General features: G+C 50.3%; 1 protein-coding gene across 1 annotated transcript in view; it reads left to right on the top strand.

Annotated features, from left to right (window-relative positions):
* Positions 1-13484, top strand: part of CYYR1 (cysteine and tyrosine rich 1) — a 137979-nt gene that overhangs the window by 33444 nt on the left and 91051 nt on the right. The window contains exon 2 of the mRNA XM_073670817.1: positions 9009-9111. Coding sequence (XP_073526918.1) covers positions 9009-9111 — 103 coding nt within the window. The remainder of the gene's footprint in view (positions 1-9008; positions 9112-13484) is intronic.

Raw genomic sequence — 13484 nt, 5'->3', positions numbered from 1 at the left:
TAGCTAACCAGAAAATATATATATGCAAGCTTTCAGAGCGCAGAGGCTCTTTCTTCAGGAAGTGTATCCAGAATGGGTTGCAGGCTAATACTTACATGTGGTTGAAGGAATACTAAGGAACCTACCCCGACGATGCCGTTTCGCAAGTGCTTCTTCAATGGGGGCACCCCCATTGAAGAAGCACTTGCGAAACGGCGTCGTCGGGGTAGGTTCTTTAGTATTCCTTCAACCACATGTAAGTATTAGCCTGCAACCCATTCTGGATACACTTCCTGCTTATTTCCACTAACATCCCAATACTAGCTGGTATCTTATTATACATATAGGGATTTTAAATTGTTTTGTGGTTTTGGCAGGGGTGTTTTTTTCCACATAATCTTGTGACTATTACCTTGTAATTAACCCCTTTGCATACAAAGATCATGGGGCTTAATACAGCTACCCCTTTGTTTGTACATGCACTTGCACTTCTCTAATGATTGTGGGGATAATTGATCCCATTACTCCATTATTGGGTTTAGACATAATTCTATCTATTTTTTTACACTTGATTATATATAAAAGATGAATTAGTAGGTATAGTCGTTACTACCATCTATCTATTTATTGGGCTATGTGTAATATTTGTACAGCTATGAAGTGTTTACGCCAAGGGAACCTGAAGTTTTCTGATTTTTAATTGTTTCAATTTTTTTTTGTTTTTGTTTTAAAATATGCATTAATAAAAACATTTATTTTAATTCATTTGCATCGTACCTTCCTTTTAAGCTGAGCTGATATAGCTTATGCTAGTGTGGTATATATTTGAAATCTTGCCTGAAGAAGGAGCCTCTGTACTCTGAAAACTTGCATACAGAGGGTACGGAAAGTATTCAGACCCCTTTCAATTTTTCACTCTTTGTTTCATTGCAGCCATTTGGTAAATTCTAAAAGTTCAATTTTTTTATCAAGAAAGTACACTCTGCACCCCGTCTTGACTGAAAAAAAACAGAAATGTAGAAATTTTTGAAAATTTATTAAAAAAGAAAAATTGAAATATCACATGGTCATAAATATTCAGACCCTTTGCTCAGACACTCACATTTAAGTCACATGCTGTCTATTTCCTTGTGATCCTCATTGAGATGGTTCTACTCCTTCATTGGAGTCCAGCTGTGTTTAATTAAACTGATAGGACTTGATTTGGAAAGGCACACACCTGTCTATATAAGACCTCACAGCTCACAGTGCATGTCAGACCAAATGAGAATCATGAGCTCAAAGGAACTGCCCAAGGGGCTCAGAGACAGAATTGTGGCAAGGCACAGATCTGGCCAAGGTTACAAAAGAATTTCTGCAGTACTCAAGGTTCCTAAGAGCACAGCGGCTTCCATAACCCTTAAATGGAAGAAGCTTGAGACCACCAGACGTCTTCCTAGACCTGGCCGTCCAGCCAAATTGAGCAATCGTGAGGGAAGAGCCTTAATGAGAAAGGTAAAGAAGAACCCCAAGATCACTGTGGCTGAGCTCCAGAGACGCAGTAGGGAGATGGGAGAAAGTTCCACAAAGTCAACTATCACTGCAGCCCTCCACCAGTTGGGCCTTTATGGCAGAGTGGCCCGATGAAAGCCTCTCCTCATTCAAGACATATGAAAGCCTGCATAGAGTTTGCTCAAAAACACATGAAGGACTCCCAGGCTATGAGAAATAAGATTCTCTGGTCTGATGAGACGGAGATAGAACTTTTTGGTGATAATTCTAAGCGGTATGTGTGGAGAAAACCAGGCACTGCTCATTACTTGCCCAATACAATCCCAACAGTGAAACATGGTGGTGGCAGCATCATGCTATGGGGGTGTTTTTCAGCTGCAGGGACAGGGTGACTGGTTGCAAACGAAGGAAACATGAATACGGCCAAGTACAGAGATATCCTGGATGAAAACCTCTTCCAGAATACTCTGGACCTCAGACTTGGCAGAAGGTTCACCTTCCAACAAGACAATGACCCTAAGGACTCAGGTAAAATAACAAAGGAGTGGCTTCAGAACAACTCTGTGACCATTCTTGACTGGCCCAGCCAGAGCCCTGACCTAAACCCAATTGAGCATCTCTGGAGAGACCTGAAAATGGATGTCCACTGTTGAGGGAGGGCAATAACCCTTCACGGTTGACCAAGTGAGTGTCAAATTATTATGTTGATTGCGCAATCCAACAGGGAACCAGACGGAGACAGTGTGCTCTGTATGGGAGGAGTCAAAAGAATCTCTGATCCCATTTATTTTGCTTAGCATTTTATATTGTTTTGAGTTTATTAATGTCCAATCATCTACAGCCATACTACAGTCTTGAACCAATGTTAGTACAATTATTACGGAAACACATATATGGTCATATTATCGTTAGTTCGAAGCACGCTGGAAATTTACAAGGTCAATCTTGGCCTAGACTAGTTAGATAACAGGAGCGGGGTGTCTGACAAAATGTTCTTGAGATAAAAAGTTAGTGTGAGAAAGTTCAATGAGAAGAGAAAGAAAGAAGTATGTTATGCAAGGAGTGATAATAACATGATTTTAAAGCAAGCAGACAAAATGGAGTTGCTCTAGTGACGCGCCCCCTGGGCCATATTCTTTAGGGGAATACCCGGAGCCGGATCAGATGGGGGTTGTAGTCTCCGAGTGGCTGTGACCCGGTCCGTGCCCAGGGTGTCAAGCTCAGAGTATGTGGCAGTCCTACAGATGTTATAAAGTTCTTTATGTCGACTACGCCACCCGTTGTATTGCGGTCACTACGGCCGCCGCTGCAGCAGGGTCCGCTGAGGCTGATGGTGTTGGTGCAGCTTTTGATAGTATAACCCCCAACGGGTGGGGTATAGCCTCAGGGGGTCAGGTGCAGAGGATGGGGGTTGTGGTGGTGCAGCATAGATGGTAATTAAAGACAGAGTCGGGTTGTGCAGTTTAGGGTATTTACTTACTGCTGATGTTCCGGTCACTCCAGCTTCAAGTGACCACCCGAGCCGTGCTGCGTCCACCAGGTCCTGGATTTAGCCAACCCCCAAGCAAGTCCAGAGCGTGACCCTGAGCTCTCCTTCTGTCCTTTCCTCTGGCCGTCCCCACTAGTGATCCACCTAGGTCCAGCTCCCTCGGGCCTTCTGTTGGGAGACCCTTGGCCTTGGGTTCCCTGACCCTCCACGTGGTTTGCCTTCGGGGTGGATGTGGTGGGTGGCCGTGGCAGATCCTGCCCACGGCCTCCGGTCTCTGGCTGGGGTGTGCTTTTGCCCCCACCAGTTTGGGATCCGGTACCCTATTGCCGACTCTTCACCCGGGGATTGAATTTGGGTTCTCAGAGTCCTCTCTTTGTCCCCTCTGGGTCTTTCTTCCTTTCTCCTCTCTCTCTCTCAGGGGCTGCTCTGCTCCTCTGCTTCTTGCTCTGACAGACTGACGTCTCTCTGGCTCCTCACAGACTGACCGACTCCTCTCTGCAAAAGACCCTGTCCTAAGATGGTGCCCACCTTATATACTCCCTCTATGTGTGAGCTCAGGTGACCAGCACCCAATGAGCTCCTATCTTTACCCAGGCTGCTCCCCCTATCTGCCCCTACACTACTGGGATGTACCACCCCCCTCCCACTCCAGCCAGGAACAGACTCGGTCGTACCTGCACATTTCTAAGTGGGAGTACCGTTGGCCTGCTCCTCGGAAATGGGATGTGTGTAGTGCATGCAGCCTACCGAGCTCAGTTCCACACTCCATCCTTACCCGGGAGTGGAATATCACACCTCTGGGTTGAGGTGCAATACCCCTGTAGCAGCCGAATCCTCAGGGTGCTACATTCCCCCCTGGTAAATCACAGCACGTCCTCGGGCTGTAAGACAAAAACAACACCAAAACATACAATTTTTTTTTTCATAAACAACATAATACAAACATATAAAAACATATATTAGCAGCATCATCATAAAACTTTTCATAATAACATTCTCGTCGCCTCTGGCTCCTCCTCCGGTCACTGTGCAACGTGTGACCGGGTAAAGTGCGACAGTCTCTTAGAAAAATGGTTTTCCTATAAAACCGGTAGGGGGCGCTTTAGGACGCGCAACTATTTACAAGGGATATGGCCGCTCTCAGTCCTCGGCCAGGTAATGGGAATAGGGATGACCGCTCTCAGTCCTCGGTCAGTGGGATTAAAGGGATAAACGGGTAACAGTTCAATTCTCTGGTCCCAACGGGGACTATTTTAGCAGCAACCGTTCACTGTACCCCGATGGGTAACTATTTACAGTCTCTATACTACCGTACTCAACGACGACGTCCTCCTGCTCTTTCTTTGTGATTAACTTTAGCTTCAGACCCGTCCGGGCACGTATGCTGGGCAAATAGATCTTCTCCCAGATGCGGCACTCTTGGTTTTATGGGCGCGGTGGTGGTGGCGCCCGGGTTGCCCAGGCCTTGCGGCCAGGCCTGGGGCACCTGGAAAGTGAAGGGCACCGTAAGGACGGCGGCGCCCTGGGCTACTTGGCCCTGCGACCAGGCCGGTGGCTCCGCGGAGGTAGGGGGCGCTGTTGGTATTGCGGCACCCGGGGGTACTAGGCCTTGTGACCAGGCTGGTGGTACTTCCTGCTTGGTCACGCTCGGGGTCGAGGCGTGTGACGTCACAGGGGTCGCGGCTCCCGTTTGAGGCCTAGTCTGCGGCGGTGACGTTGCAGCGACGGGCACGGCAGGATAGACTTCGGGCTCTGCGACGGGGAGCTGGGGCAGGTACGCGGTTTCCCGGTTTGGGGTATAGACGTCCCCTTTACCTGCCTCCACTCGTTCGGCTCCCTTCTCGGCGCCGTCTCCGGCCTTCAGTCCTCCTGCGCCATCCTCAGAGGCGGTCTGTCTCCTCGTCTTGGGTGGCGTGCTCCGCTGACGGGTCTCGGTCTGCTGGGCCATCTCACGGCTCCACTCCGCCAACGTCTCTCGCTGCACCCGGGCCATCCTCCTTGCGAGGCCCTCCAGAGCGGTCTGCGCACACTCCCGATCTCGGGGGAGCTGTGCTAGGACCTCCACTAGGCCTAGTGGGGTCGTTGTTTCCAGCAGGCTCCTGACCAACGGGTCGGTGCTGCTCTGCTCTCCTTCTGTTGTCTCCAGCAGGCTCCTGGCCAGCGGGCTGGTGCTGCTCTGCTCTCCCTCCTCTGTTTCTAGCAGGCTCCTGGCCAACGGGCCGGTGCTGCTCTGCTTTCTCGCCATCTCCGGGTAAGCTTCTTCTGGACTCAGCTCTAGGCTTCTTGTCTCCGGGTGCGCTCTCTCCAGACTGCTCCAGGCGACACCCATCTTTGCTCTCTCCTTCTCAGTCCTCCCACTTCGAGGGCGGTCCCGGGGCCACTTGGTGATTGTCAGCTCCAGGGGCAGTTCTTTCACGCTGACAGACACCTCTAGCATCACAGTCTCTGTTGGTGGGGGCGGTTTCCACTTTTGGCACCATTTTCGGTCCTGGCCCACGATGGGAGGCGGCCTCTTGCCATCCTCTGGCACGCCCATAATGGCGTCCGCTCTTCCAAGGCGGGAAACCTTTGGAAATGGCGGGAATCGTCTCCCAGTGGCGGGAAACTCTGCAGATGGCGGGAAAAAGCTGTTAATGGCGGACAACCAGCGGGAATCGATCTGTGACGGAGTCCGATGGCGGGGACCCTCCGGAACCGGCAGGAGACTTCTTTTTGAGGTAAACTTGTTCTTTTCTTCAGGCACGCAGTACCCGGGTGTTGCGGGCACGTGATCCTGCCGACTACGCCAAAGTTGACGCGCCCCCTGGGCCATATTCTTTAGGGGAATACCCGGAGCCGGATCAGATGGGGGTTGTAGTCTCCGAGTGGCTGTGACCCGGTCCGTGCCCAGGGTGTCAAGCTCAGAGTATGTGGCAGTCCTACAGATGTTATAAAGTTCTTTATGTCGACTACGCCACCCGTTGTATTGCGGTCACTACGGCCGCCGCTGCAGCAGGGTCCGCTGAGGCTGATGGTGTTGGTGCAGCTTTTGATAGTATAACCCCCAACGGGTGGGGTATAGCCTCAGGGGGTCAGGTGCAGAGGATGGGGGTTGTGGTGGTGCAGCATAGATGGTAATTAAAGACAGAGTCGGGTTGTGCAGTTTAGGGTATTTACTTACTGCTGATGTTCCGGTCACTCCAGCTTCAAGTGACCACCCGAGCCGTGCTGCGTCCACCAGGTCCTGGATTTAGCCAACCCCCAAGCAAGTCCGGAGCGTGACCCTGAGCTCTCCTTCTGTCCTTTCCTCTGGCCGTCCCCACTAGTGATCCACCTAGGTCCAGCTCCCTCGGGCCTTCTGTTGGGAGACCCTTGGCCTTGGGTTCCCTGACCCTCCACGTGGTTTGCCTTCGGGGTGGATGTGGTGGGTGGCCGTGGCAGATCCTGCCCACGGCCTCCGGTCTCTGGCTGGGGTGTGCTTTTGCCCCCACCAGTTTGGGATCCGGTACCCTATTGCCGACTCTTCACCCGGGGATTGAATTTGGGTTCTCAGAGTCCTCTCTTTGTCCCCTCTGGGTCTTTCTTCCTTTCTCCTCTCTCTCTCTCAGGGGCTGCTCTGCTCCTCTGCTTCTTGCTCTGACAGACTGACGTCTCTCTGGCTCCTCACAGACTGACCGACTCCTCTCTGCAAAAGACCCTGTCCTAAGATGGTGCCCACCTTATATACTCCCTCTATGTGTGAGCTCAGGTGACCAGCACCCAATGAGCTCCTATCTTTACCCAGGCTGCTCCCCCTATCTGCCCCTACACTACTGGGATGTACCACCCCCCTCCCACTCCAGCCAGGAACAGACTCGGTCGTACCTGCACATTTCTAAGTGGGAGTACCGTTGGCCTGCTCCTCGGAAATGGGATGTGTGTAGTGCATGCAGCCTACCGAGCTCAGTTCCACACTCCATCCTTACCCGGGAGTGGAATATCACACCTCTGGGTTGAGGTGCAATACCCCTGTAGCAGCCGAATCCTCAGGGTGCTACACTAGCATGAGTATCAATATGTCCTTTACACCACCAACGTTCACCATCCAACCTGACGGAATTGGAGAGGATCTGCAAGCAAGAATGGCAGAGTATCCCCAAATCCAGGTGTGAAAACCTTGTTGCATCATTCCCAAGAAGACTCATGGCTGTACTAACTCAAAAGGGTGCTTGTACTCAATACTGAGCAGAGGGTCTGAATACTTATGACCATGTGATATTTCAGTTTTTCTTATATAAAATTTGCAAAAATTTCTACATTTCTGTTTTTTTTTCAGTCAAGATGGGGTGCAGAGTGTACTTTAATGAGAAAAAAAAATGAACTTTTTAGAATTTACCAAATGGCTGCAATGAAACAAATAGTGAAAAAATTTAAAGGGGTCTGAATACTTTCCGTACCCACTGTATATATTTTTTCTGGTTAGCCAATGAAGGTATCACTCCGAGAATACTTTTGTCATTTTTGGGCATAAAAGTATTTACATTGACATACTTCATCCTCCAGCATACTGTCCTGAAGGGCTATGGCCTCCTTCAAAGCAGGGTCAAAATCAATAATGGCCATGACCCCTTCCTTGAACATTGAGCCTTAATTTGTTTTTTTTGTTTGTTTTTTAGGCAGGATCAAGACTTGTGGAGTCAAATTTGGTTGGACAGTCTGAATGAATAGGGTTGGCTAATGTTGGTAACAAGAGTCTGGGCTCTTTCAGATCGCAATGCACAGACTGGCTGCGCATCTCCTGACCTGAGCATGACCACTTCATATATTTCTATGAGGCTGTCACACTCGGTTCTGGAGACACGTGACCAGTCCGAGATCGGACCGATGATGACGGTAGTATGAGAAGAGCCCTAAAATGACCTGGTTGTCCAGTGAAAATAAATTATCACCTATCCACAGGTGATAACTTACTGATCGGTGGGTGTCTGAACAGTGGGACTTGCACTGACCAGCAGAATGTGAATCTTTTATCATTGTTGGGCTATGTTCTCACGTTGCATTTTTTTCTGCAGCCCAAACCTGTTTTCTTGGCAGTAAAAACTATGTGTTCAAGAAGCCTGTTTTTCAGAGGTTTTGCATCCTTTTTAACAGTGTTTCTTTGCCCAGTTTTTTGGTACAGATTACTTGTGCAATTTTTCTACAGTACATGTTAACTAAAGTTAGTATTTTTCACCAAAAATGCTGCAAACACTCTACAAAAACGCTTTGGTTTTTTTTCATTCTTTCATTACTTTCTAAGGGTGAAAAAGTGCTGCAAAAAGAATTGACACGCTGCAGATTAAAAAAAAAAATGCTGTAGTTTTCCAATTAAGTCAGAAAAAAAACAAGTATGTACATGCACTGTCGGACTGGGGTGCCAAGGGCCCACCAGTAACCAACTCCAGGGCCCCACTTTTCAGCTACATGCAAATTTCTCCTCAATCACAGATTTATATAACAATGAACTGGATAGATTGTTAAATGAATAAGATGCTGCCTTTGTCTGCACATATTGATTCATGTATATAGTGCCAAGTACTGCTTAAATAAGAGGGTGGTGGCCCACTGGAGGATTCTCCTGTTCTCCTGTGGGTTAGTCCAAGCCTGTGTGCATGAGATTTCTGAAACCTCACAATTTTTGCTAGTACTGTAAAAAACAGTTTTTCATTAAAAACCACAGCGTGTGAACATAGCCTTAGAATGGAGATGCAGCACACATACCCGATCCTTATTCATTACCTATGGGGCAGCTAAGCATTGAACTCAACTTTTTCCGACACCTGGAATGAATGGAGAGACGGTCAGGCGTTCAACTTGCCTCTCCACTCTGTAGTGCGGGTCCCAGTAGTCAGACAACCACCAATCAATAATGTATCACCTATTCTGTAGATGGGTTATAAGTTATAACTTCTTTTCACTGGACAACCACTTTAATTTTTGAACAGATAACATTTTCAAAACATTCAAATAAACCTATATTTTACAAAATTCTGAAAATGTACAATACAGACCTTGTATCCCTTACCCGACCTATGTGTGTCTCCTCATCTAGAATCCTGCCTTGCACACTGTGGAATAGACTGCAAATCTTACTGCTGTGATGGGTCTCCTCCTTACTGCTGTTCCTACTATGCCTACATTGGAAATGTACTTTCGTAAGTTTTGCCTATACTTTCCTTATTTTATCGTATGGTATCATCATTTATTATGTGCATTGAAAACATTACATGATAAGGTGACATTTCTTTAGACAGTTACATTTTTTTTGCTGTGGATAAGAGGACTAAATATCTAAATATATATTTATCATAAATGGTAATTTCTCTCGAAGAGAATATATACATAGATTAAAAAACACACATACATACATAGATTCACACACACTCTAGCACACATACACACATATACACTGCCTTGAAAAAGTATTCACATCCTGTGAACTTTTCCACATTTTTTCACGTTACACCCACAAACGTAAATGTTTTTTTATTGGGATGTTATGTGATACCAACACAAAGTAGCAAGTATTTGTGAAGTGTAAAGGAAATTATACCAGATTTTCTAATTATTTAAAAAATATAAATCTGAAAATTGTGAGGAGCATTTGTATTCAGCTCCCCCTGAGTCAATACTTTGAAGGACCACTTTAAGCTGCAATTACTGCTGCAGGCCTTTTGGGGTCTGTCTCTACCAGCTTCGCACAACTAGAGGTGACATTTTGCCCTTTCTTTGCACACTCGCTCTCGCTCAGTGAGATTGAATGGAGACGTCTGTGAACAGCAATTTTCAAGTCTTGTCACAGATTCTTAATGGGATTTTGGTCTGGACTGTGACTGGGCCAATCATACACATGAATATGCTTTGATATAAACCATCCATTGTAGCTCTGGCAGGATGCTTAGGGTTGTTGTCCTTCTTGAAGGTGAACCTACGCCCCAGTCTCAAGTCTTTTGCAAACTCAAACAAGTTATCCTCCAGGATTGCCCTGTATTTAGCTCCATTTATGTTCCCATCAACTCTGACCAGCTTCCCTGCCCCTGCTGAAGATAAGCCTCCCCACAGCGTGATCCTGTCACCACCATGTTTAATGATGGAGATGGTGTTTTCAGGGTGATGTGCAGTGTTAGTTTTCTGCCACACATAGCGTTTTGCATTTAGCCCAAAAAGTTCTACTTTGGTCACATCTGACTAGAGCTCCTATTTCCACATTCTAGCTTTATCTCCTGAAATCAGGACTTCTTATGGCTTGCCTTCAAAAATGAAATGAATGAATAAAAATGTTAGTGAGTGTGGTACATTAACAATGAAAAGAGCAGAAGTCAAACATGCGCCCCTGCAATACATTCATGGCTGAGCTGCAGAGTCCCATTCTCAGGATTGCTGGGGTCCCAGTGGTCAGACCCCCAACAATCATTAAGTTATTCCCTATCATTAGGATCTTGGATAACTTGATGTTTTTGGAAATAACCTTGTAAGACTAAATGACTCATGCTTAGTGTAGCACCCTGAGGATTCGGCTGCTACAGGGGTATTGCACCTCAACCCAGAGGTGTGATATTCCACTCCCGGGTAAGGATGGAGTGTGGAACTGAGCTCGGTAGGCTGCATGCACTACACACATCCCATTTCCGGGGAACAGACCAACGGTACTCCCACTTAGAAATGTGCAGGTACGACCGAGTCTGTTCCTGGCTGGAGTGGGAGGGGGGTGGAACATCCCAAGTAGTGTAGGGGCAGATAGGGGGAGCAGCCTGGGTAAAGTTAGGAGCTCATTGGGTGCTGGTCACCTGAGCTCACACATAGAGGGAGTATATAAGGTGGGCACCATCAAAGATCAGGGTCAGTCTGTCAGAGTGGAGTCAGTCAGTCAGCCTTTGCAGAGGAGTGAAAGAGAGCAGAGGAGCAGAGCGGCCTGAGCCAGAGTGAGAGAGGAGAAGAAAGAGAGACCCAGAGGGGGTAAAAAGAAAGGACTCTAAGAACCCAAATTCAATCCCCGGGTGAAGAGTCGGCAATTGGGTACCGGAGCCCAAACTGGTGGGGGCAAAAGCACACCCTAGCCAGAGACCGGAGGCCGTGGGCAGCGTCTGCCACGGCCACCCACCACATCCACCCCGAAGGCAGACCACGTGGAGGGTCAGGGAACCCAAGGCCAAGGGTCTCCCAACAGAAGGCCCGAGGGAGCTGGACCTAGGTGGATCACTAGTGGGGACGGCCAGAGGAAAGGACAGAAGGAGAGCTCAGGGTCACGCTCCGGACTTGCTTGGGGGTTGGCTGGATCCAGGACCTGGTGGACGCAGCACGGCTCGGGTGGTCACTTGAAGCTGGAGTGACCGGAACATCAGCAGTGAGTAAATACCCTAAACTGCACAACCCGACTCTGTCTTCATTTTACATCTACGCTGCACCACCACAACCCCCATCCTCTGCACCTGACCCCCTGAGGCTATACCCCACCCGTTGGGGGTTATACCATCAAAAGCTGCACCAACACCATCAGCCTCAGCGGACCCTGCTGCAGCGGCGGCCATAGTGACCGCAATACAACGGGTGGCGTAGTCGACATTAAGAACTTAATAACATCTGTAGGACTGCCACATACAACTGAGTTTGACACCCTGGGCACGGACCGGGTCACAGCCACTCGGAAGACTACAACCCCCATCTGATCCGGCTTCGGGTATTCCCCTAAAGAATATGGCCCAGGGGGCGCGTCAACTTTGGCGTAGTCGGCAGGATTACGTGCCCACAACAACCGGGTACTGCGTGCCTGAAGAAAAGAACGAGTTTACCTCAAAAAGAAGTCTCCTGCCGGTTCCGGAGGGTCCCCGCCATCGGACCCCATCACCAGTCGATTCCCGCCGGTTGTCCGCCATTAACAGCTTTTTCCCGCCATCTGCAGAGTTTCCCGCCACTGGGAAGCGGTTCCCGCCATTTCCAAAGGTTTCCCGCCTTGGAAGAGCGGACGCCATTATGGGCGTGCCAGAGGGTGGTAAGAGGCCACCTCCCATCGTGGGCCAGGACCGAAAATGGCGCCAAAAGTGGAAACCGCCCCCACCAACAGAGACTGTGATGCTAGAGGTGTCTGTCAGCGTGAAAGAACAGCCCCTGGAGCTGACAGTCACCAAGTGGCCCCGGGACCGCCCTCGAAGGGGGAGGAGACGAAAGGAGAGAGCAAAGATGGGTGTCGCTTGGAGCAGTCTGGAGAGAGCGCACCCGGAGGCAAGAAGCCTGGAGAAGAATATCGGAGGAGCTTACCCGGAGATAGCGAGGAAGCAGAGCAGCACCGGCCCGTTGGCCAGGAGCCTGCTAGAAACAGAGGAGGGAGAGCAGAGCAGCACCGGCCCGTTGGCCAGGAGCCTGCTGGAGACAACGGAAGGAGAGCAGAGCAGCACCGACCCGTTGGTCAGGAGCCTGCTGGAAACAACGACCCCACTAGGCCTAGTGGAGGTCCTAGCACAGCTCCCCCGAGACCGGGAGTGTGCACAGACCGCTCTGGAGGGCCTCGCAAGGAGGATGGCCCGGGTGCAGCGAGAGACGTTGGCGGAGTGGAGCCGTGAGATGGCCCAGCAGACCGAGACCTGTCAGCGGAGCACGCCACCCGAGACGAGGAAACAGACCGCCTCTGAGGATGGCGCGGGAGGATTGAAGGCCGGAGACGGCGCCGAGAAGGGAGCCGAACGAGTGGAGGCAGGTAAAGGGGACGTCTATACCCCAAACCGGGAAACCGCGTACCTGCCCCAGCTCCCCGTCGCAGAGCCCGAAGTCTATCCTGCCGTGCCCGTCGCTGCAACGTCACCGCCGCAGAATAGGCCTCAAACGGGAGCCGCGACCCCTGTGACGTCACACGCCCCGACCCCGAGCGTGACCAAGCAGGAAGTACCACCAGCCTGGTCGCAAGGCCTAGTACCCCCGGGCGCCGCAATACCAACAGCGCCCCCTACCTCCGCGGAGCCCCCGGCCTGGTCGCAGGGCCAAGTAGCCCAGGGCGCCGCCGTCCTTACGGTGCCCTTCACCTTCCAGATACCCCAGGCCTGGCCGCAAGGCCCGGACAACCCGGGCGCTAACACCACCGCGCCCATAAGACCAAGAGTGCCGCATCTGGGAGAGGACCTGTACGCCCAGCATATGTGCCCGGATGGGCAGCCATTTATATGGCCACCGGAGTTTCACCATCCCCGACTCCGGAGAGAGAGACCCCTGGATGAACCCCTGATCCCGGCTCCAAAGCCCGTCAAGAGGATCTCGCCCCCGCTAGCAGAAGCGCAGTTTGAGTGGGACCCCACCGGAGAAGATCTCATGGGGTTCACTCAAGAGACTCGGGCAGCTGCAGCGGAGCGTGCTGAGTGCTGCCGCCAACAACTCGAGGTCTTCGAGAGGGAGCGGAGAGAGAGGCGGGTCCGGGAACAGCAAGCTCAAGTAAGGAGCGCGGAGCAGAAGAGCCGGGCCAGGAGAGACCCCCGTGCAGCGCATAGTCCCCGCACCACCGGGACTGTGATTAAGTTTAACATGCAGCATGGGTGGGGCTTCA

Source organism: Phyllobates terribilis, unplaced genomic scaffold (assembly GCF_046119375.1).
Source record: "Phyllobates terribilis strain yellow unplaced genomic scaffold, ASM4611937v1 Scaffold_2__4_contigs__length_985480577, whole genome shotgun sequence".
Classification (NCBI taxonomy): Eukaryota; Metazoa; Chordata; class Amphibia; order Anura; family Dendrobatidae; genus Phyllobates; species Phyllobates terribilis.
The sequence above is the reverse complement of the archived record's forward strand: the minus strand, read 5'-3'. Positions and strand labels throughout refer to the sequence as shown.